This window comes from Panulirus ornatus, chromosome 19, assembly GCF_036320965.1.
Source record: "Panulirus ornatus isolate Po-2019 chromosome 19, ASM3632096v1, whole genome shotgun sequence".
Classification (NCBI taxonomy): Eukaryota; Metazoa; Arthropoda; class Malacostraca; order Decapoda; family Palinuridae; genus Panulirus; species Panulirus ornatus.
The window spans coordinates 5382434-5409207 of NC_092242.1; the positions used below are offsets into that span (position 1 = coordinate 5382434).

The 26774-nt window shown below is 36.5% G+C and overlaps 1 protein-coding gene across 1 annotated transcript in view; it reads right to left on the reverse strand.

Annotated features, from left to right (window-relative positions):
- Positions 1-26774, reverse strand: part of LOC139755666 (neuronal growth regulator 1-like) — a 202039-nt gene that overhangs the window by 26807 nt on the left and 148458 nt on the right. The window contains exon 3 of the mRNA XM_071674317.1: positions 2067-2257. Coding sequence (XP_071530418.1) covers positions 2067-2257 — 191 coding nt within the window. The remainder of the gene's footprint in view (positions 1-2066; positions 2258-26774) is intronic.

Genomic DNA, 26774 nt, shown 5'->3' on the forward strand with positions numbered 1-26774 from the left:
CTGGTACCTCCTTCGTGAGCTCTTCCTTACATTCTGGTACCTCCTTCGTGAGCTCTTCCTTACATTCTGGTACCTCCTTCCTGAGGTCTTCCCTACATTCTGGTACCTCCTTCCTGAGGTCTTCCCTACATTCTGGTACATCCTACCTGAGGTCTCTTCCCTACATTCTGGTACCTCCTACCTGAGGTCTTCCTTACATTCTGGTACCTCCTACCTGAGTTATTCCCTACATTCTGGTACCTCCTTCCTGAGGTCTTCCCTACATTCTGGTACCTCCTACCTGAGGTCTTCCCTACATTCTGGTACCTCCTTCTTGAATTCCTACATGCTAACCACTATTCCCTTCATGGTCTCGCACTAACCCACTCTGATGTCCTTCAAGTAGTGTTCGCTTCGCCTCGCACTGGCCACACTTCTGGATTTCCACACTCCTCCCTCTTGCCTCTCCACTACAGGTCCTTCAACGTACAAACATCTGGTCTACTGCTAAACCACCTCTTTGGTTTCCTACGAACCCCCCCTTCTCGTGGTGTGCCGCCGTCGACCTCTTAAAGAACAAGTGACTATATCCAAGCGTCACAGTAACCTCTCATCTCCTCTGGCCTCTGCTGGAGCCTTCATCCCAGCATCTTACAAGCTGTCTTTTGATCTCCCATTAGACCTCTTTCCCGCTTATCTGAAGACCGCCTGACATCCTCGGGTTTCCACTTACAGCCCCTTCATCCTTCCTCCCTCCTACCTTCATACTGACCCTCGACGCTGGCTTCTCACTAACCCTCAACTGGTCTCCCTTCTTACCCTCTTTCTGACCTCTCACTATCCCCTTACAAGGCTCCTGTTGATGGGGCACTAAACCTCATTGGCTTCTTACAAGGTCCTTGCTACCTTCCACTAATCTTATACTTTCTGTAGATACCCTAGTCTTAACATTATTCAATCTCCCTCATGATCTTCTTGTACAATTGCTCTCTGCCATTGAGGCATCCCCTTCTATACTGCCACAATCAGTGTCTGGATCTCATACAAGTGCCATTCAAGTCTTCTATTATGCCTCTTCGCACGATGGTTGGTTGGCTATCTGGGCCTCTCTCTCGACCTATCACGATCGTCAACTTCAAGTCATAACAACGTCGACAAAAAAAAAACCTTATGATTATCTTCAGATGTTGAGAATAGTTCTTAGGCCACGTCTATGCCCCCCTCATACCTCTTATATCCTTCTGTCCTATATCTCCCTCATTCCTCCTATGTCCCTCTGGCCTATATCTCCCTTATTCCTCCTATGTCCCTCTGGCCTATATCTACCATATTTCCTATGTCCCTCTGGCCTATATCTCCCTTATTCCTCCTATGTCCCCCCTGGCCTATATCTAGCATATCTCCTATGTCCCTCTGACCTATATCTCCCTTATTCCTCCTATGTCCCTCTGGCCTATATCTACCATATCTCCTATGTCCCTCTGGCCTATATCTACCATATCTCCAATATCCCTCTGACCTATATCTCCCTTATTCCTCCTATGTCCCTCTGGCCTATATCTACCATATTTCCTATGTCCCTCTGGCCTATATCTCCCTTATTCCTCCTATGTCCCTCTGGCCTATATCTACCATATCTCCTATATCCCTCTGACCTATATCTCCCTTATTCCTCCTATGTCCTTCTGGCCTATATCTACCATATCTTCTATCTCCCTCTGGCCTATATCTCCCATATCTTCTATCTCCCTCTGGCCTATATCTACCATATCTCCTATGTCCCTCTGGCCTATATCTCCCTTATTCCTCCTATGTCCCTCTGGCCTATATCTACCATATTTCCTATGTCCCTCTGGCCTATATCTCCCTTATTCCTCCTATGTCCCTCTGACCTATATCTCCCTTATTCCTCCTATGTCCCTCTGGCCTATATCTCCCATATCTCCTATGTCCCTCTGGCCTATATCTACCATATCTTCTATCTCCCTCTGACCTCTATCTCCCATATCTCCAATATCCCTCTTATACCTGCTATATCCACCCCCAGTCTGGAGTGACACCTTCCAGCCAACCCCACACTCACTCACCGTTCTGTTGCCGATCTTGTTGACCCGGCAGTTGAGCTTGGCTGGCCTGTCCACCAGCGCTGTCACGTTCGCCGACCTCTCCACATCGTAGAAGGGGCCCGGCGGCAGGATGTCGACGAAGGGCGGCAGTGAATTGTGCTTGTGGGGCTGGTGGCTACTCGCCTCGTCCTCGTTCAAGATAGCGCACCAGGCTGTCGAGGAAGGAGGAGGAGGAGGAGGAGACGATTGTTTACTGTAATATTGTGGAGGGGAAACATAACAATAGTTACGATCATCAATTCAGGTTATTTGGAGGTTCTTGTTTTATGTCTTCTTAATGTAGGGGAAGTACATGCGACGTGACTTAAGTATAGGGTCAATGGTGACATTAATTTTCCATCCATTCTCACTCATAGTTTTCTTACATATCATAAAGATATTGTTAACAAGGACGCACACACACACACACACACACACACACGCAAATCTAAAAGTAGGTGGCAAGTAATTTCTTTTGCCTGCAGTAGATAATTTCTTTTAGTCTCCGTCGACCTAAAGTCTAAGCTGGACGTCTCCTCCTGTTTCCTGGCGCTACCTCGCTGACGCGGAAAACAACGATTAAGCATAATAGATAAATCATATATATATATATATATATATATATATATATATCTTTTTGTCTTTCAAACTGTTCGCCATTTCCCGCGTTTGCGAGGTAGCGTTAAGAACAGAGGACTGGGCCTTAGAGGGAAAATCCTCACCTGGCTCTCTCCTCTGTTCCTTGTTTTGGAAAATTAAAAAAAAAAAAAAACGAGAGGGGAGGATTTCCAGCCCCCCGCTCCCTCCCCTTTTAGTCGCCTTCTACGACACGCACGGAATACGTGGGAAGTATTCTTTCTCCCCTATCCCCAGGGATATATATATATATATATATATATATATATATATATATATATATATATATATATATATATATACATATACATATATGTGTGTGTGTGTGTGTGTGTGTAAAAAAAAGTGGACTGGAATGAATGCATCAACAAATTACTGGTGGTGTACGAGCACACATGTGCCGTGGTCGCGTGTCTGTCCACGCCACTATGACTGGTGGTGTGTGGCGGTAACACAGGCTCGGATGTGGCCCAGGTGAGGCGCCTGATGCGTGATAGTGCCATGTAAATAAAGCCGAAATGTTCCATTGCTTCTCCGTCTTGTGGGTGATCTAGTAATTATGGCTGATGTGCCCCTGATGCGCGAGGCTCTTCTGTTATTTCGCGGGTCGACACAACTGCAGTGGGGGAAAGATTCGCCTGGTGTTTTTATCTTATCTTTTTCTTATCATCATCAACGTTTGCTTTTATCATGGATTGCATTGTGTGGTTTTCGTCGCCATTTCAATGCGTTGCGTGTGTAATTTTTTTCATATCCTTTCTTTTTTTTTTAATCCATCAGGTAAATACACTTGTTATCCTTTTAATCCAATTGAGAATGATCCAAACAACGTTCATTCGTGTTGTTACGAAGTTCACATCCTTCGTCTAGACTCGGGGAAGCACAGCAACCTTCACACACACACACACACACACACACACACACACACACACACACACATGTTCAAGATCCTGTCAGGCAGCAAGGAAAAATGGCCTGAAAGTCACCTATTCTTAAGTATTACCCTCAACACTGAGGGCCTTTAGTTAGCAGAGGTGGCCAGACGGGCTCAGAAGACCCCCCTCCAGCAGGGTAAACAACCGAGGATGTGTCTACCCTCTTTAGCAGAGTCGATACTCAACTTGTGTGAATTCTGGTACCGTTCTATATACCTGTTTGTCGCTGTCGTTGACGATGTAGGACTTCACTTCTCATTTCTGTGGCTTAGGGTAGGAACGAACTGCCTAACTACCTACTGATTCATCAGTCAGTGATTCATTCGCAGGACAATAGTTATTAAGAAGGTTCTATATTCACCCAAGAGGCGAACTCTGGTGATGATAACTCGTGCACGATGGAGAGGTGCATATTACTGTAGGCATGACACCAAAGAGGTTCTCGACGCAAGGAAAACCTCACATCTTGGCGATATTCACTCGCAGGTTACAATCAGTTATACAACCCTATACAGAGAGAGAGAGTGGTGACGTATCTAGATATTTTAGCGTCTCTGCGTAGATGATCCGGTGAGGATACACTTGCTCTTCACGTTTAGGTCATTAGTAACGACTGGAAAGAAAGCCTCCTTCGTGCGCAGCTGCTGACGCCTCTGGTGTTCCTTAACGTGAGCTTTGATGTTAGTTAAGATGAGACTCATAATATCCCTCACACGTGTATAGTATTATTATCATTATCAAAGACCAAAGGTTCATAGTGTCAGGAACAATCCTTTGTCTTTTCTCTCTCTCTCTCTCTGCAGTAAATATATGATGAGATGTGAGAAGCTCTGGACTAAATATACATTGTCTAGTGTGTCTACATTGTTGTGTTAACGTGTGCATTATTATTCAGTGTGTGTGTGTGTGTGTGTGTGTGTGTGTGTGTGTGTGTGTGATTACAGTACGTATCATTCTGCGACAAAATACACGAACATTTTCCAGGTTTGATATGTATGCTCTAATAAAGTACATACGAGATAATCTCCTCATGCTCAAAAATCGTTTTGATTCAAAATTGAAAGATAAGATATTCAAACACTTCTAAACTTGAAGTAATCATGGAAAATATATCATAATGCTCTTAGTTACCGATACATACCTAGTAAACACGATGACAAAGTATCAGAAAATATTTAGAAATTGACTATATGCAACAGGTGAAATCCATGTTACAAGGCCACTAAACGATATTTTAACACCAGATTTGTATTCAGCATGAAAAATACTTCTTATAATGAGTTTTTAAAGGAAATCCAATTTGCTCAAAAAACTTTTTGTTTCAAAATTGAAAGATAAGATATTCAAACACTTCTAAACTTGAAATGATCATGGAAAATATATCTTAATACTCTTAGTTACCGATACGTACCTAGTAAACAAGATGCAAAGTATCAGAAAATATTTTGAAATTGACTATATTCAACAGGTGAAATCAATGTTACAAGGCCACTAAACGATATTTTAACACCAGATTTGTATTCAGCATGAAAAATACTTCTTATAATGAGTTTTTAAAGGAAATCTATTTTTCTGAGAAAATGCCAAAAATTGAAGGTAATAGTCCAGGGTATTTTTTTGCTCAAAAAACTTTTTGTTTCAAAATTGAAAGATAAGATATTCAAACACTTCTAAACTTGAAATAATCATGGAAAATATATCTTAATACTCTTAGTTACCGATACGTACCTAGTAAACAAGATGGAAAGTATCAGAAAATATTTTGAAATTGACTATATTCAACAGGTGAAATCAATGTTAGAAGGCCACTAAACGATATTTTAACACCAGATTCGTATTCAGCATGAAAAATACTTCTTATTAAAAGTTTTTAAAAGAAATCTATTTTTCTGAAAAAAAATGCCAAAAATTGAAGGTAATAGTCCAGGGTATTTTTTTTGCTCAAAAAACTCTTTTTTTCAAAATTGAGAGATAAGATATTCAAACACTTCTAATGTTGAAATAATCATGGAAAATATATCATAATGCTCTTAGTTATCCATACATACCCAGTAAACACGATGCAAAGTATCAAAAAATATTTTGAAATTGACTATATTCAACAGGTGAAATCCATGTTACAAGGCCACTAAACGATATTTTAACACCAGATTTGTATTCAGCATGAAAAATACTTCTTATAATGAGTTTTTAAAGGAAATCTATTTTTCTGGGAAAAATGCTAAAAATTGAAGGTAATAGTCCAGGGTATTTTTTTGCTCAAAAAACTTTTTGTTTCAAAATTGAAAGATAAGATATTCAAACAATTCTGATGTTGAAATAATCATGGAAAATATATCATAATGCTCTTAGTTACCGATACATACCCAGTAAACACGATGCAAAGTATCAGAAAATATTTTGAAATTGACTATATTCAACAGGTGAAATCCATGTTACAAGGCCACTAAACGATATTTTAACACCAGATTTGTATTCAGCATGAAAAATACTTCTTATAATGAGTTTTTAAAGGAAATCTAATTTTCTGAGAAAAATGCCAAAAATTGAAGGTAATAGTCCAGGGTATTTTTTTACTCAAAAAACTTTTTGTTTCAAAATTGAAAGATAAGATACTCAAACACTTCTAAACTTGAAATAATCATGGAAAATATATCTTAATACTCTTAGTTACCGATACGTACCTAGTAAACAAGATGGAAAGTATCAGAAAATATTTTGAAATTGACTATATTCAACAGGTGAAATCAATGTTAGAAGGCCACTAAACGATATTTTAACACCAGATTCGTATTCAGCATGAAAAATACTTCTTATTAAAAGTTTTTAAAAGAAATTTATTTTTCTGACAAAAATGCCAAAAATTGAAGGTAATAGTCCAGGGTATTTTTTGCTCAAAAAACTTTTTGTTTCAAAATTGAAAGATAAGATATTCAAACAATTCTGATGTTGAAATAATCATGGAAAATATATCATAATGCTCTTAGTTACCGATACATACCCAGTAAACACGATGCAAAGTATCAGAAAATATTTTCAAATTGACTATATTCAACAGGTGAAATCTATGTTACAAGGCTACTAAACGATATTTTCACACCAGATTTGTATTCAGCATGAAAAATAATTATTATAATGAGTTTTTAAAGGAAATCTAATTTTCTGAGAAAAATGCCAAAAATTGAAGGTAATAGTCCAGGGTATTTTTTTACTCAAAAAACTTTTTGTTTCAAAATCGAAAGATAGGATACTCAAACACTTCTAAACTTGAAATAATCATGGAAAATATATCTTTATACTCTTAGTTACCGATACGTACTTAGTAAACAAGATGGAAAGTATCAGAAAATATTTTGAAATTGACTATATTCAACAGGTGAAATCAATGTTACAAGGCCATTAAACGATATTTTAACACCAGATTCGTACTGAGCATGAAAAATACTTCTTATTAAAAGTTTGTAAAAGAAATCTATTTTTCTGAAGAAAATGCCAAAAATTGAAGGTAATAGTCCAGGGTATTTTTTTGCTCAAAAAACTTTTTGTTTCAAAATTGAAAGATAAGATACTCAAACTCTTCTAAACTTGAAATAATCATGGAAAATATATCTTAATACTCTTAGTTACCGATACGTACCTAGTAAACAAGATGCAAAGTATCAGAAAATATTTTGAAATTGACTATATTCAACAGGTGAAATCAATGTTAGAAGGCCACTAAACGATATTTTAACACCAGATTCGTATTCAGCATGAAAAATACTTCTTATTAAAAGTTTTTAAAAGAAATCTATTTTTCTGAAGAAAATGCCAAAAATTGAAGGTAATAGTCCAGGGTATTTTTTTGCTCAAAAAACTCTTTTTTTCAAAATTGAGAGATAAGATATTCAAACACTTCTAATGTTGAAATAATCATGGAAAATATATCATAATGCTCTTAGTTATCCATACATACCCAGTAAACACGATGCAAAGTATCAAAAAATATTTTGAAATTGACTATATTCAACAGGTGAAATCCATGTTACAAGGCCACTAAACGATATTTTAACACCAGATTTGTATTCAGCATAAAAAATACTTCTTATAATGAGTTTTTAAAGGAAATCTATTTTTCTGGGAAAAATGCTAAAAATTGAAGGTAATAGTCCAGGGTATTTTTTTGCTCAAAAAACTTTTTGTTTCAAAATTGAAAGATAAGATATTCAAACAATTCTGATGTTGAAATATTCATGGAAAATATATCATAATGCTCTTAGTTACCGATGCATACCCAATAAACACGATGCAAAGTATCAGAAAATATTTTGAAATTGACTATATTCAACAGGTGAAATCCATGTTACAAGGCCACTAAACGATATTTTCGCACCAGATTTGTATTCAGCATGAAAAATAATTATTATAATGAGTTTTTAAAGGAAATCTAATTCTCTGAGAAAAATGCCAAAATTTGAAGGTAATAGTCCAGGGTATTTTTTTACTCAAAAAACTTTTTGTTTCAAAATTGAAAGATAAGATACTCAAACTCTTCTAAACTTGAAATAATCATGGAAAATATATCTTAATACTCTTAGTTACCGATACGTACCTAGTAAACAAGATGGAAAGTATCAGAAAATATTTTGAAATTGACTATATTCAACTGGTGAAATCAATGTTACAAGGCCATTAAACGATATTTTAACACCAGTTTCGTATTCAGCATGAAAAATACTTCTTATTAAAAGTTTGTAAAAGAAATCTATTTTTCTTAAGAAAATGCTAAAAATTGAAGGTAGTAGTGCAGGGTATTTTTTTGCTCAAAAAACTTTTTTTTTTCAAAATTGAAAGATAAGATATTCAAACACTTCTATTGTTGAAATAATCATGGAAAATATATCACAATTCTCCTAGTTACCGATACATACCCAGTAAACACGATGCAGAGTATCAGAAAATATTTTGAAATTTACTATATTCAACAGGTGAAATCAATGTTACAAGGACACTAAACGATATTTTCACACCAGATTTGTATTCAGTATGAAAAATACTTCTTATAATGAGTTTTTAAAGGAAATCTATTTTTTTGGGAAAAATGCTAAAAATTGAAAGTAATAGTCCAGGGTATTTTTTTGCTCAAAAAACTTTTTGTTTCAAAATTGAAAGATAAGATATTCAAAGACTTCTAATGTTGAAATAATCATGGAAAATATATCATAATGCTCTTATTTACCGATACATACCCAGTAAACACGATGCAAAGTATCAGAAAATATTCTCAAATTGACTATATTCAACAGGTGAAATCCATGTTACAAGTCCACTAAACGATATTTTAACACCAGATTTCTATTCAGCATGAAAAATACTTCTTTTGATGAGTTTTTAAAGGAAATCTAATTTTCTGAGAAAAATGCCAAAAATTGAAGGTAATAGTCCACGGTATTTTTTTACTCAAAAAACTTTTTGTTTCAAAATTGAAAGATAAGATACTCAAACTCTTCTAAACTTGAAATAATCATGGAAAATATATCTTAATACTCTTAGTTACCGATACGTATCTAGTAAACAAGATGGAAAGTATCAGAAAATATTTTGAAATTGACTATATTCAACAGGTGAAATCAATGTTAGAAGGCCACTAAACGATATTTTAACACCAGATTCGTATTCAGCATGAAAAATACTTCTTATTAAAAGTTTTTAAAAGAAATTTATTTTTCTGACAAAAATGCCAAAAATTGAAGGTAATAGTCCAGGGTATTTTTTGCTCAAAAAACTTTTTGTTTCAAAATTGAAAGATAAGATATTCAAACAATTCTGATGTTGAAATAATCATGGAAAATATATCATAATGCTCTTAGTTACCGATACATACCCAGTAAACACGATGCAAAGTATCAGAAAATATTTTCAAATTGACTATATTCAACAGGTGAAATCTATGTTACAAGGCTACTAAACGATATTTTCACACCAGATTTGTATTCAGCATGAAAAATAATTATTATAATGAGTTTTTAAAGGAAATCTAATTTTCTGAGAAAAATGCCAAAAATTGAAGGTAATAGTCCAGGGTATTTTTTTACTCAAAAAACTTTTTGTTTCAAAATCGAAAGATAGGATACTCAAACACTTCTAAACTTGAAATAATCATGGAAAATATATCTTTATACTCTTAGTTACCGATACGTACTTAGTAAACAAGATGGAAAGTATCAGAAAATATTTTGAAATTGACTATATTCAACAGGTGAAATCAATGTTACAAGGCCATTAAACGATATTTTAACACCAGATTCGTACTGAGCATGAAAAATACTTCTTATTAAAAGTTTGTAAAAGAAATCTATTTTTCTGAAGAAAATGCCAAAAATTGAAGGTAATAGTCCAGGGTATTTTTTTGCTCAAAAAACTTTTTGTTTCAAAATTGAAAGATAAGATACTCAAACTCTTCTAAACTTGAAATAATCATGGAAAATATATCTTAATACTCTTAGTTACCGATACGTACCTAGTAAACAAGATGCAAAGTATCAGAAAATATTTTGAAATTGACTATATTCAACAGGTGAAATCAATGTTAGAAGGCCACTAAACGATATTTTAACACCAGATTCGTATTCAGCATGAAAAATACTTCTTGTTTAAAGTTTTTAAAAGAAATCTATTTTTCTGAAGAAAATGCCAAAAATTGAAGGTAATAGTCCAGGGTATTTTTTTTGCTCAAAAAACTCTTTTTTTCAAAATTGAGAGATAAGATATTCAAACACTTCTAATGTTGAAATAATCATGGAAAATATATCATAATGCTCTTAGTTATCCATACATACCCAGTAAACACGATGCAAAGTATCAAAAAATATTTTGAAATTGACTATATTCAACAGGTGAAATCCATGTTACAAGGCCACTAAAAGATATTTTAACACCAGATGTGTATTCAGCATAAAAAATACTTCTTATAATGAATTTTTAAAGGAAATTTATTTTTCTCGGAAAAATGCTAAAAGTTGAAGGTAATAGTCCAGGGTATTTTTTTGCTCAAAAAACTTTTTGTTTCAAAATTGAAAGATAAGATATTCAAACAATTCTGATGTTGAAATAATCATGGAAAATATATCATAATGCTCTTAGTTACCGATACATACCCAGTAAACACAATGCAAAGTATCAGAAAATATTTTGAAATTGACTATATTCAACAGGTTAAATCCATGTTACAAGGCCACTAAACGATATTTTCACACCAGATTTGTATTCAGCATGAAAAATTATTATTATAATGAGTTTTTAAAGGAAATCTAATTCTCTGAGAAAAATGCCAAAAATTGAAGGTAATAGTCCAGGGTATTTTTTTACTCAAAAAACTTTTTGTTTCAAAATTGAAAGATAAGATACTCAAACACTTCTAAACTTGAAATAATCATGGAAAATATATCTTTATACTCTTAGTTACCGATACGTACCTAGTAAACAAGATGGAAAGTATCAGAAAATATTTTGAAATTGACTATATTCAACTGGTGAAATCAATGTTACAAGGCCATTAAACGATATTTTAACACCAGTTTCGTATTCAGCATGAAAAATACTTCTTATTAAAAGTTTGTAAAAGAAATCTATTTTTCTTAAGAAAATGCTAAAAATTGAAGGTAGTAGTCCAGGGTATTTTTTTGCTCAAAAAACTTTTTTTTTTCAAAATTGAAAGATAAGATATTCAAACACTTCTATTGTTGAAATAATCATGGAAAATATATCACAATTCTCCTAGTTACCGATACATACCCAGTAAACACGATGCAGAGTATCAGAAAATATTTTGAAATTTACTATATTCAACAGGTGAAATCAATGTTACAAGGACACTAAACGATATTTTCACACCAGATTTGTATTCAGTATGAAAAATACTTCTTATAATGAGTTTTTAAAGGAAATCTATTTTTTTGGGAAAAATGCTAAAAATTGAAAGTAATAGTCCAGGGTATTTTTTTGCTCAAAAAACTTTTTGTTTCAAAATTGAAAGATAAGATATTCAAAGACTTCTAATGTTGAAATAATCATGGAAAATATATCATAATGCTCTTATTTACCGATACATACCCAGTAAACACGATGCAAAGTATCAGAAAATATTCTCAAATTGACTATATTCAACAGGTGAAATCCATGTTACAAGTCCACTAAACGATATTTTAACACCAGATTTCTATTCAGCATGAAAAATACTTCTTTTGATGAGTTTTTAAAGGAAATCTAATTTTCTGAGAAAAATGCCAAAAATTGAAGGTAATAGTCCACGGTATTTTTTTACTCAAAAAACTTTTTGTTTCAAAATTGAAAGATAAGATACTCAAACTCTTCTAAACTTGAAATAATCATGGAAAATATATCTTAATACTCTTAGTTACCGATACGTATCTAGTAAACAAGATGGAAAGTATCAGAAAATATTTTGAAATTGACTATATTCAACAGGTGAAATCAATGTTAGAAGGCCACTAAACGATATTTTAACACCAGATTCGTATTCAGCATGAAAAATACTTCTTATTAAAAGTTTTTAAAAGAAATTTATTTTTCTGACAAAAATGCCAAAAATTGAAGGTAATAGTCCAGGGTATTTTTTGCTCAAAAAACTTTTTGTTTCAAAATTGAAAGATAAGATATTCAAACAATTCTGATGTTGAAATAATCATGGAAAATATATCATAATGCTCTTAGTTACCGATACATACCCAGTAAACACGATGCAAAGTATCAGAAAATATTTTCAAATTGACTATATTCAACAGGTGAAATCTATGTTACAAGGCTACTAAACGATATTTTCACACCAGATTTGTATTCAGCATGAAAAATAATTATTATAATGAGTTTTTAAAGGAAATCTAATTTTCTGAGAAAAATGCCAAAAATTGAAGGTAATAGTCCAGGGTATTTTTTTACTCAAAAAACTTTTTGTTTCAAAATCGAAAGATAGGATACTCAAACACTTCTAAACTTGAAATAATCATGGAAAATATATCTTTATACTCTTAGTTACCGATACGTACTTAGTAAACAAGATGGAAAGTATCAGAAAATATTTTGAAATTGACTATATTCAACAGGTGAAATCAATGTTACAAGGCCATTAAACGATATTTTAACACCAGATTCGTACTGAGCATGAAAAATACTTCTTATTAAAAGTTTGTAAAAGAAATCTATTTTTCTGAAGAAAATGCCAAAAATTGAAGGTAATAGTCCAGGGTATTTTTTTGCTCAAAAAACTTTTTGTTTCAAAATTGAAAGATAAGATACTCAAACTCTTCTAAACTTGAAATAATCATGGAAAATATATCTTAATACTCTTAGTTACCGATACGTACCTAGTAAACAAGATGCAAAGTATCAGAAAATATTTTGAAATTGACTATATTCAACAGGTGAAATCAATGTTAGAAGGCCACTAAACGATATTTTAACACCAGATTCGTATTCAGCATGAAAAATACTTCTTGTTTAAAGTTTTTAAAAGAAATCTATTTTTCTGAAGAAAATGCCAAAAATTGAAGGTAATAGTCCAGGGTATTTTTTTTGCTCAAAAAACTCTTTTTTTCAAAATTGAGAGATAAGATATTCAAACACTTCTAATGTTGAAATAATCATGGAAAATATATCATAATGCTCTTAGTTATCCATACATACCCAGTAAACACGATGCAAAGTATCAAAAAATATTTTGAAATTGACTATATTCAACAGGTGAAATCCATGTTACAAGGCCACTAAAAGATATTTTAACACCAGATGTGTATTCAGCATAAAAAATACTTCTTATAATGAATTTTTAAAGGAAATTTATTTTTCTCGGAAAAATGCTAAAAGTTGAAGGTAATAGTCCAGGGTATTTTTTTGCTCAAAAAACTTTTTGTTTCAAAATTGAAAGATAAGATATTCAAACAATTCTGATGTTGAAATAATCATGGAAAATATATCATAATGCTCTTAGTTACCGATACATACCCAGTAAACACAATGCAAAGTATCAGAAAATATTTTGAAATTGACTATATTCAACAGGTTAAATCCATGTTACAAGGCCACTAAACGATATTTTCACACCAGATTTGTATTCAGCATGAAAAATTATTATTATAATGAGTTTTTAAAGGAAATCTAATTCTCTGAGAAAAATGCCAAAAATTGAAGGTAATAGTCCAGGGTATTTTTTTACTCAAAAAACTTTTTGTTTCAAAATTGAAAGATAAGATACTCAAACACTTCTAAACTTGAAATAATCATGGAAAATATATCTTTATACTCTTAGTTACCGATACGTACCTAGTAAACAAGATGGAAAGTATCAGAAAATATTTTGAAATTGACTATATTCAACAGGTGAAATCAATGTTACAAGGCCACTAAACGATATTTTAACACCAGATTCGTATTCAGCATGAAAAATACTTCTTATTAAAAGTTTGTAAAAGAAATCTATTTTTCTGAAGAAAATGCCAAAAATTGAAGGTAATAGTCCAGGGTATTTTTTTGCTCAAAAAACTTTTTGTTTCAAAATTGAAAGATAAGATATTCAAACACTTCTAATGTTGAAATAATCATGGAAAATATATCATAATGCTCTTAGTTACCGATACATACCCAGTAAACACGATGCAAAGTATCAGAAAATATTTTGAAATTGACTATATTCAACAGGTGAAATCAATGTTACAAGGCCACTAAACGATATTTTCACACCAGATTTGTATTCAGCATGAAAAATACTTCTTATAATGAGTTTTTAAAGGAAATCTATTTTTCTGAGAAAAATGCCAAAAATTGAAGGTAATAGTCCAGGGTATTTTTTTGCTCAAAAAACTTTTTGTTTCAAAATTGAAAGATAAGATATTCAAACACTTCTAATGTTGAAATAATCATGGAAAATATATCATAATGCTCTTAGTTACCGATACATACCCAGTAAACACGATGCAAAGTATCAGAAAATATTTTTAAATTGACTATATTCAACAGGTGAAATCCATGTTACAAGGCCACTAAACGATATTTTAACACCAGATTCGTATTCAGCATGAAAAATACTTCTTATTAAAAGTTTTTAAAGAAATCTATTTTTCTGAGAAAAATGCCAAAAATTGAAGGTAATAGTCCAGGGTATTTTTTTGCTCAAAAAACTTTTTGTTTCAAAATTGAAAGATAAGATATTCAAACAATTCTGATGTTGAAATAATCATGGAAAATATATCATAATGCTCTTAGTTACCGATACATACCCAGTAAACACAATGCAAAGTATCAGAAAATATTTTGAAATTGACTATATTCAACAGGTGAAATCCATGTTACAAGGCCACTAAACGATATTTTCACACCAGATTTGTATTCAGCATGAAAAATACTTCTTATAATGAGTTTTTAAAGGAAATCTATTTTCTGAGAAAAATGCCAAAAATTGAAGGTAATAGTCCAGGGTATTTTTTTGCTCAAAAAACTTTTTGTGTCAAAATTGAAAGATAAGATATTCAAACACTTCTAAACTTGAAATATTCATGAAAAATATATCATAATACTCTTAGTTACCGATACGTACCTAGTAAACAAGATGGAAAGTATCAGAAAATATTTTGAAATTGACTATATTCAACAGGTGAAATCAATGTTACAAGGCCATTAAACGATATTTTAACACCAGATTCGTATTGAGCATGAAAAATACTTCTTATTAAAAGTTTGTAAAAGAAATCTATTTTTCTGAAGAAAATGCCAAAAATTGAAGGTAATAGTCCAGGGTATTTTTTTGCTCAAAAAACTTTTTTTCAAAATTGAAAGATAAGATATTCAAACACTTCTAAACTTGAAATATTCATGGAAAATATATCATAATACTCTTAGTTACCGATACGTACCTAGTAAACAAGATGCAAAGTATCAGAAAATATTTTGAAATTGACTATATTCAACAGGTGAAATCAATGTTACAAGGCCACTAAACGATATTTTAACACCAGATTCGTATTCAGCATGAAAAATACTTCTTATTAAAAGTTTTTAAAAGAAATCTATTTTTCTGAAGAAAATGCCAAAAATTGAAGGGTAATTTTTTGCTCAAAAAACTCTTTTTTTCAAAATTGAGAGATAAGATATTCAAACACTTCTAAACTTGAAATATTCATGGAAAATATATCATAATACTCTTAGTTACCGATACATACCTTGTAAACAAGATACAAAGTATCAGGAAATATTTAGAAATTGACTATATTCAACAGGTGAAATCAATGTTACAAGGCCATTAAACGATATTTTAACACCAGATTCGTATTGAGCATGAAAAATACTTCTTATTAAAAGTTTGGAAAAGAAATCTATTTTTCTGAAGAAAATGCCAAAAATTGAAGGTAATAGTCCAGGGTATTTTTTTGCTCAAAAAACTCTTTTTTTTCAAAATTGAAAGATAAGATATTCAAACACTTCTAAACTTGAAATAATCATGGAAAATATATCATAATGCTCTTAGTTACCGATACATACCCAGTAAACACGATGCAAAGTATCAGAAAATATTTTGAAATTGACTATATTCAACAGGTGAAATCAATGTTACAAGGCCACTAAACGATATTTTAACACCAGATTTGTATTCAGCATGAAAAATACTTCTTATAATGAGTTTTTAAAGGAAATCTATTTTTCTGAGAAAAATGCCAAAAATTGAAGGTAATAGTCCAGGGTATTTTTTTGCTCAAAAAACTTTTTGTTTCAAAATTGAAAGATAAGATATTCAAACACTTCTAATGTTGAAATAATCATGGAAAATATATCATAATGCTCTTAGTTACCGATACATACCCAGTAAACACGATGCAAAGTATCAGAAAATATTTTGAAATTGACTATATTCAACAGGTGAAATCAATGTTACAAGGCCACTAAACGATATTTTAACACCAGATTTGTATTCAGCATGAAAAATACTTCTTGTAATGAGTTTTTAAAGGAAATCTATTTTTCTGGGAAAAATGCCAAAAATTGAAGGTAATAGTCCAGGGTATTTTTTGCTCAAAAAACTTTTTTTTTCAAAATTGAAAGATGAGATATTGAAACACTTCTAATGTTGAAATAATCATGTAAAATATATCAATGCTATTAGTTACCGATACATACCCAGTAAACACGATGCAAAGTATCAGAAAATATTTTGAAATTGACTATATTCAACAGGTGAAATCAATGTTACAAGGCCACTAAACGATATTTTAACACCAGATTTGTATTCACCATGAAAAATACTTCTTATGATTTCAAAATTGAAATATAAGGCATTCAGACACATCTAAATTTGAAATAATCATGGAAAATATATCATAATGCTCTTAGTTACCGATACATACCCTGGAAACATTATGCAAAGTATCACAAAAAATACCCTTCAATTTTTGGCATTTTACTCAGAAAAATAGATTTCCTTTAAAAACTCTTTATCAGAAGTATTTTTCATGCTCAATACTGATCTGGTGTTATAACATCGTGTAGTCGTCTTTATGACATTCATTTATGCTGCTAGTTGCCGTCAATTTCAAAATATTTTCGTATTGTATATATTAGGTATGTATCGGTAACTAAGAGCATTATGATATATTTTCCATTATTATTTCAAGTGTAGAAGTGTTTGAATATCCTATCTTTCATCTTGAAACAAAGAGTATTTTGAGCTAGAAGTTACCCCATACTATTCAGTGGCGTATCTAGGGAAAATAGCGCGTATGGCCAGCATTGAAATTGTGCCCCCTGGCTTGATTAGAAATGTTCTTACAGTTGATGTATATAGAAAATATATACAATGTAATTATAAACTGTTCAAGAGTTAGGCCAACCTTAAGTTCACATAAACTCTTAAAGACTTATTTCATCAAAATTGTAACGTAGAGGCGGTAATGTAACTGATAGAAGCAAAATATTTCCATAGTTAAAAAGTAGCCTTTTTTTTTTGTATCTCAAAACTGAACCATTTAAAATATCACTCGGGTGGCATATGTCAATAAACAAACCTGTTCAGTGGCGCCCGCCTCCCTCCCTTCCTTCAAGTGGCGCCTATGGCACCTGCCCTACTTGCCATACCATAGATTGGCCACTGGAGAGGAGGGAGGAGGGAGGGTGGGTCTGGAGAGCGAGGTCCTCGGCCTGTTAAATGACACTGTTTGCCATAGCGCTCCCACGCATCTAGTTCCCCCCTCGAGGGTAAGGAGGGGTGTTGTTACCGAGGGTGTCTGGGGAGAGCAAGTGCGAGAGAGAGAGAGAGAGAGAGAGAGACTAACTGTCGTAGACTATCTCCGACGAGACTTTGCCATGAAGCACTGTGAAAGGGAAAGACTTCCCATCTCGTATTGCCTGATACCCATGAAGAAAATGAAACACGATAAGTCCCAAGTGCACTTTCGTGTATAATCATATCGTACACGAAGGTGCAGTTGGGATTTATCGTGCTTCGTTTTCCTAATTGTTATCACCGTGTGTGTGTGTGTGTGTGTATATATATATATATATATATATATTTTTTTTTTTTTTTTTTTTTCATACTATTCACCATCCCCCGCGTTGGCGAGGTAGCATTAAGAACAGAGGACTGAGCCTTCAAGGGAAATCCTCACTTGGTCCCCTTCTCTGTTCCTTTTGTAAAATTAAAAAAACGAGAGGGGAGGATTTCCAGGGCCCCGCTTTCTCCCCTTTTAGTCGCCTTCTACGACACTCAGGGAATACGTGGGAAGTATTCTTTCTCCCCTATCCCCATGGATGATATATATATGCATATATATATATATATATATATATATATATATATATATATATATATATATATATATATATATATATATATATATATATATATATTCTTTCCAGTGCCTCTTTGCTTTCCACCTGTTTTATAATTCCACGTGAGCCACACACCACTTATGCCAAAGTAATCCTGTGGTCCACCCACTTGCCAACCCCGGGAGAAATATAACCAGTTCTCCGGCCGCTGAACGTGCAAAGAGAAATTACATTTCCTGGAGCAATTAACTCGTGAGATTATTAAGTTTTCTCTAATCAGCTTATCCGTTCCCAATATTTGTTTTCTTTACGTAAAGTCATGACATAGTATGTTGTGTGGTGTTGTATGTAGAGTGATATTTATGCACGTATCGTAATAGCCATCGGTTCTAGCCGGGTGCGCGCCAGGAATGAGAGAGAGAGAGAGAGAGAGAGAGAGAGAGAGAGGGGCAAATGCGTGTTGACCTTTTATACCATCCCGCCTGCTATGTTCAGCACTGACATAGCACTGATTAAGCTCTTGAGTACGAAGTTACGACCCTTGAATGCGACGGTACGACCCTTGAGCACGACGGTACGACCCTTGAACACGACGGTACGACCCTTGAGCACGACGGTAACGACCCTTGAACACGACGGTACGACCCTTGAGCACGACGTTAACGACCTTTGAACACGACGGTCCGACCCTTGAACACGACGGCACGACCCTTGAGCACGACTGTAAGATTCTTGAGCACGACGATACGACCCTTGAGCATGACGGTAAGATCCTTGAACAATACGTTACGACCCTTGAGCACGACGGTACGACCCTTGAGCACGACGGTACGACCCTTGAACACGACGGTACGACCCTTGAACACGACGGTAACGACCATTGAGCACGGCGGTAACTACCCTTGAACACGACGGTAAGATCCTTGAGCACGACGGTACGACCCTTGAGCATGACGGTAACGACCCTTGAGCACGACGGTAACGACCCTTGGGTTATGATGGCCTGACTTTTGACTACCAAAGTGCGGAAGTGTTAACAGAAGTCACACCATCAGATCTATGTTCGAATCATAGGGCTTAATGACCTTACCTTTGTGCTCTAGGGTCGTAACGTCGTGCTCCTTGGTTGTACCGTCGTCCTTAAGGATCGTACCTTACCGTTGTATTTTAGGATCGCACTGACGTACTCAAGGATCGTACCGTTGTACTCAAAGATCGTACCGTTGTACTTTAGGATCGCACTGACGTACTCAAGGATCGTACCGTCGTGCTCAGGGATCGTACCGTACCGTCGCGTTCAAGGATCGCACTGACGTACTCAAGGATCGTACCGTTGTACTCAAAGATCGTACCGTTGTACTTTAGGATCGCACTGACGTACTCAAGGATCGTACCGTCGTACTCAAAGATCGCACCGTCGAAATCAAGGATGGTACCGTTGTGCTCAAGGATCGCACCATCGAACTCAAGGATCGTACTGTCAAATTCAGGGTCGTACCGTACGGTCGCGTTCAAGGATCGCACTGACGTACTCAAGGATCGTACCGTCGTGCTCAGGGATCGTACCGTCACACTCAAGGATCGTACCGTCGTGGTTCACCTGAATCATGCGTGTGTTGCTCCGTCCCAGATCTGAGGAGGGTGCGTCTTTCAGGCTCCTGCTTGGCCAGGGGGTCGAGTGGTGGCGAGTTCTTTTGTCTCTCCTGAGGGAATTTAGGCCAAGAGCTAATCTATCCTGAGCGTAAACATGTCAGGTTTATACCTTCGGGGAAGAGGAGCTGGGGGGGTTGTGTCTGGGGGGGGGGTGTCTTGTTTACTAATGTCTCGTATCTTATATATCTCAACTCAGACATCGGTGAACAGATTAGAAAGTCTTCGTCCAAACTGAAGGTAACAAATTAGTCGATTTGTTCGACTAATTCCTAGAAACTAGATTAATGGACACCAGGGTGTATTTCTTGGATAGACTCTCTCTTTGCAATGGTGCAAATTACGATGAGGTATTTGCATTACTCATCTGTAATTATCCCATAGGACGTAATTAAGATCTAATTGTCTGTCACCTTCTAGTGATTTCATTTTAGGTCATTCGTGAAATAAACTGTATAGCTGAGGGGGGACTCGTGTATAATCAAGTTATGTATAGTGGAGGGAGTCAAGACTGAGTCATAAAGTCTGTTACGGGAAATCATCAAAATCTACTGAGAATTAACAGTGTTCTCCTCGCCCGATATGAACAAAGGTAAAGATGTTACATCTGTTTGCATGTAGATGTCAGTATAACATATGAGCATATATCAGAATTAACGTGTACTGGGTTACGTTTCAATAGCTTTTGGCATATGGAAAACATATATCACAGTGTTAGACTATCTCTATATATACTCCCAATCGATCAGTGTGTGTATATATATATATATATATATATATATATATATATATATGTGTGTGTGTGTGTGTGTGTGTATTATTTTACAGATGTATGCGTCAGAATCATTGTATGCTTGTAGTTGCTTATACACACATGTGTACATCCTCCTCCGCACGTATTCTACGCGTCTACATGTGTGAGTATATGTATCTCTCCACACGTACGTACATCTCTGCCCCAGAGCACACACACACACACATCACACACACATCACCCGTAACCAACCATATATACACACACACAGATCACCATTGTCGCCTGACCCCCGGCAAGACGCTGGTCTTTGCACGTCACACGTAAATGACACTCGGGGTGGGGTGGGGGGGGGGGGGGGGGGGTTGCAGGAAGGATATATGACACGCTAAAAGCTAAAGAGCAGATCCTTTTATCCAGTACGTCCTCACTCTCGCCAGATGGTAGCCATCCCTCCCTCTCTCCGTCCTGAGATGGGTTACGTACCTCGAGAAGGACTCTGGCGTGAGGGAGTGCGCAGCCTCGAACACACGGCCGAGGGAGAGACTCCACCAGCCATAGTTTGTTGCAAGCAAGTTTAAAAGCCGATATTTCACGGGTTCGTGAGTGCAGAATGTCGAGGCTGTGGTTTAGAAGGCTCGCCCTACAAGAACGATTCACGAGTCTCGAACAATACTATGTAGAGAGAACCAGAGGGGCTTTGAATCTCCTTCTCTCGTGGAGGATCAGACGCTGCCAGTCCTTCATGTACCCTCCTATACATTCTTCAGACTCGTATTAACCATATGACCTCAGTTTCTTATGGTCTCGCGTCCCGACAATACGCCACTAATCTATGTCGCACGCAATTCTTTTTACAAGACTTTCCTTTCCGTTAGTAGCTACCCATATAGGATCCTGTTCTCTTGCACATCCATCTCCATTTCCCTCCTTGTTAAGCTGTTGAAGTATATCAGGACTACGAACTGGAGACCATACTTATGAACTCGACTGATATTGTATCTTTTACTTAACTTAAAGCATCACACATATCCACCCTTGCTTAGTCTCGCACATCCCTAAGGGCTATTCCCTGGTCTCACCTTAAGCCACTCATCCCTAAGGGCTTACCTCCAGCCCACACACACACACACACACACACACACACACACACACACACCTTTACGTCACGCTGCTTCCGTATCATCTCACGCAGCACGACCCTCAAGCTCTGCCTCCGTCACCCCCGTGTGGGACCAACGCCTTAAGAGGATGCTCTACATTACGAGTTGTTGTTGTTGTTGTTGTTGTTGGCTGGGTGTTTGCAGCGGAGGAAGGACATAAACAATGAGAGCGAATAATCTCGCTTAATGTAGCGCAGTATCGTGCTCATGTTTACCAATGGAGAGGGACGACTCAATCCGATTGGAGCGATATCAATGACTCATACTTGTAATGGCTGTAATGCAATATCCTCGGTGTAATTAGGCGTGATTACATGTAGTTTTATTGAAACCCAAAAAAGGGCTTATCAGTGTTTACGTTGCTTTTCGTTCTGTTGACTGATATTCGACATAAACGTGTGTGTTGTTCATGTTTATCCCTCGTATCGTGAATGTCTTGAAAGACATTGTAGGGAAAAACACGATCATCATTTCCCTGCTGGTTCCCTCCAGTGCAGGAGGGAGGGAGGGAGAATCCCCGAACTCACAGACCTGATACAACTGTTACAGTAACCTTATCAGTTGGTCAAGGTGGAGCGAGCGGCCGCCTCTCAGAGACGGGGAGACAAAAGACAGGACATTGTAGGTGACAGGTAGGCGGTAGACGATAAGTTATGAGGAGATGAAGATGGTGATTGTCGCAAAGTCTGAGAGAGGGAGTGGTATGCTAAGACAGCAGATGGTTTAGGATAGGTGGTTCTCACAGAGGGTGGCAAAGGATGGGCTATAGAAAGACAGGGTTTGATGGGCTAGGTTGAAGTACTAGGCTTGAAGTAGGTGTGGCAAATGTCGGAGGATGGCAGGGGATGAAGGATGGAAGGGGGGTGGCAAATGGTGATAGATGGCAGGGTTGGGAGATACCCAGGAGGTAATAGGTATATTGGGGGTAGCAACAAGCAACAGGTGGTGACACGCAGCGGTGGATGACAGGAGGGAGACGGTATCAGACAGAAGGGAAGTGGAGTCTGACAGGCTGAGGTGGAGGGAGTGTTATCCTTGGTGGCAGGATATGATGAGGAATTCTGTCAGGGCAAGTGGTGGGCTGAGACACACACACACAGGTGATCATAGACTGTGGTAGACTAAACCCTGAGAGAGACAGAGGGAGCTGTGGTTAGTGTGGCATGTGGCAGTGTGGGAAAGATGCCAAGATGAGGAGCAGACTCGCGCCGTCACCAGAATCTACAGAAAGCGATCTATTGTCTATGTTTGAAAGTTAGAAGGCCAGCAGACGGCTGTGGGCTACGTACTGAAGGTAACGGCAGAAGCAAGCAAGCAAGCAAGCAAGCAGCTCCTCCTCCCGGGTGAAAATAACGTTGCCGCTTCTTTCTGCTAAAGGGCAAACTAGATTATTTACACATGACATTCCGATTTTTCAGAGGGAATCTCTCGTACGTGAAGTGTACCATGCAGAAAGTCGAAGTGAAATCATGCCTGTTCCCCTGTGAATGATAAATGGAACACACGAGCGTTGGCAATTCTCTCTTTGAAACATAAAAATGTCGCGGGATACATAACCAACTTCTTGATTCCGGACTTCGAAGTGGCCAACAGATCTAACAGAAGAGGAAGAATCTCTGGATGGTGTTCGCGTAAGTTTGGGTCTGCATTTTGCACAAGGGCAAAGCCTCTCAACATTATATTTGTCTCCTTCACTTCAGAACTGTAGAAAGTTTGGAGATATCTCAGTGATCTTCGACTATCGGCGATCGAACAGAGATTTTAGCATCATACACGACTGCTGGAGACTGGGATGTGAGCGTGTGAGGCCATTGTTCGTCTGTTCCCGACGCTACTTTGTTGTGATGGGAAATCCTAAAGATGTACGGTATGAAGATATGATCCTTTGATGGTGATTCAACCTTTGCAAAAGCTGTGCCACTTATGTAGCAAACATTTGGCATATGGAAACGTATCTGTCACTTCTCGCGTGTGCAGAAGACTCTTGGTATCAATGGAAATCAATGCAAAAAATTACATTTCAAATGACCTATGTCCAATTACTGGCATCTAGATTAGATCTGTCATATGGATTGCATATATCAAAACAAATGGCTCATTAGTGTGTCAAAGGACTTTTTCACAAGCATTGAACATCACACTGACAAACTCATCAGTGATGTATACCCGTTCATGCCATCGTCAGAAATTAATCCTTTAGTTGAACATTTTTCTGAAATATGAGATGGATAAGCCCGATGGTTCTCAGGTGTTCTCCTACTGTTCACAAGAACTTTATATGAACATAAACCCCACTGTGGATGAACAGCTCATAAACAGCTCTGAAACCTGTCTCGTTCCGGCAAAACCTGCCAAAAGACTTATGCTTCTGATTTTGTTTAGGTTTCCTCTTCATCAGCTCGCTAAGACTGTCTCTTAAGGAAGCAGATGTATCTAGAATTCTAGGCTGTCTTTCAAAGACGTCGCTGCGAACTAGTAGCAAGAAAGATATACTTCATCTGGCATTCTACCACCAGTATAAATATTGGTGGTCTTGTCGCTTCCCCGAGAATGGATTCGAGTTAACGTGAAGCGAGCTGGCTTGATGACCGAACCACTTCATCAACCACGAGCGTCGTGTCTGTACTAGGCTTTACCTGGCTTATGGCTGACTGCTCATCTTCGTCTCGCTCTGCCTGGCTCATGGCTTACCATCTTATCTATACGTCCTCGTCTTGTTCTTTTCCTCGAGATGAAGAGATCTAAATTTTCGTACGTGGTTCTACAGACTGACGAAAGATCCACCATCACTGAGGGTCCATTTCCAATCCCTTTCGCCTTTCCTAACATCGTACCCCGTCTGTCATCTCCTCCTGTCTTGCACAACACGTCCGTGCAGCGCACGACACTCCTTCCTCCACAGACACCGGCCTATCTATCACCCCTGTCTATCACCCCTGCCAGAGACCCCTCCACGTGTTATTACACCCCTCACCCCCTTCCCCAGAACACCTCCCTTACACCAACCCCCGCAGATTCTTATCTAATTATAGCCCCCGGATACTCTGGGGGAAGTTGGGGTTGAGCCGGTAATCTGCAAGACAAAAAGGAGATTAAATTCGTGCATATTACACCGTCGATTTTAAGCAGCATTCTTCACTGGTAATCTAATATTTTGCTGATATTATTAGCGAATAAGTTGGGTTTTTTTTTCGAGAAATGTAATATAATATACGAGGTATTTCAACTCTTTTTCTGACAGATTAGCTGCATAAATCTTTCCCCCCAAAAGGATTTCATCAGAGATTAAATCAAATTCTGTTTCCCATTCGTTTTTCCCGGTAGGATATAGATACCAGTATATACACGGCGTATTGAATGATGTTTCCTCTCTTATCTGCTTCCTCCTAGCTCGTAAGCCGGAGGGTGTGTAATGATGGTGAATAACGAAGGAGCCTTATTTCCCCTGTTTCCATCTACGTAGAATGCCATCACTTGCCTATCAGCAGTTGACCTCGTCATAAACCATCTATGTTGGGTGCTGTTACTGTCATACTATACCAGCAGTTAACCTAGCCATACACCATCTATGAGGCCTGCTGTTACTTGTCTACCAGCAGTCAGTCTCATAAACCACATATGTAGGATACCATTACTTGTCTACCAGCAGTTTGTCTCATAAACCACATATGTAGGATACTATTACTTGCATAGCAGCCTGTCGCGTCATAGACCATCGGGTCATTTGTAATCTAATCTTCACAATGTACCTTCTTTCACACTCACCCCTCCTCCACTACACAACTGTCAGCAAGCTTTTCCTTCTGACGTTCATTCATCTCCCACTTATATGATTTCCCCTCACCTCTCTTTTCCTTCATTCGCACCACCGACTGCCTTCACTAACACCAACCTTTAAATTACTTACATATCCGTCATCCCCATCCTAATAGACATCATCATCTTTCCTATTTTACACAAGTCCTTGCCACTCACATCCTCGTATCTCTCTCTCAATAAAACCCAGATTCACTTACATTTACGAGATGTCCTCTGACTGTATAGGTCTTACCACTGTAGCGAAAATGTTTAGCTTCATTTGTGTGTGTGTTGTCCCGCTGGTGATTCTGCCTACAAGTGTGTTTACATATTACTGTACATGATTCTCCCCGGGGTAGGACACAACGCTGGGCAGACGGTGCTGTGATCAGTGGCGAAGAGGGAGAGATATTGCCAGACAATGTAGAGGCCTTTGGGAGACTGTGTGTGTGTGTGTGTGTGTGTGTGTGTGTGTGTGTGTGTGTCCTATATAGATATTCTTTGCCTTTTCAGACTCTCGCTTGAACATCGTTGTTTACAAGTTCATCTCTAAACGGAACGCCGTTTTCATTGCCACATGAAAGACGATTTAGTATGGGATTTATCTATAAGACTTTTCACTGTAACTTTGTTTTGTATATATATATATATATATATATATATATATATATATATATATATATATATATATTTCTTTTCTTTTCTTTAAGCTAAAGTCCGGAGTGTCGTTGGCCAATCAATCACTGTTAATTATTTTTTGACAAGTTAATTATGCTAATTCCTGGTACTTAGTGAAGAAAAATGGGGCGTTAATGTAAGTCTTCTCCGACATTACTGGGTTTGTTTCAGGGAATTATCGTCTTAATTACTAAATATACGTTTGTTGTTTTTTAGGTCAAACTCCTTAAAGGAAACCGAAATACGTTAAAAGGAGGTTGAAAAAAAG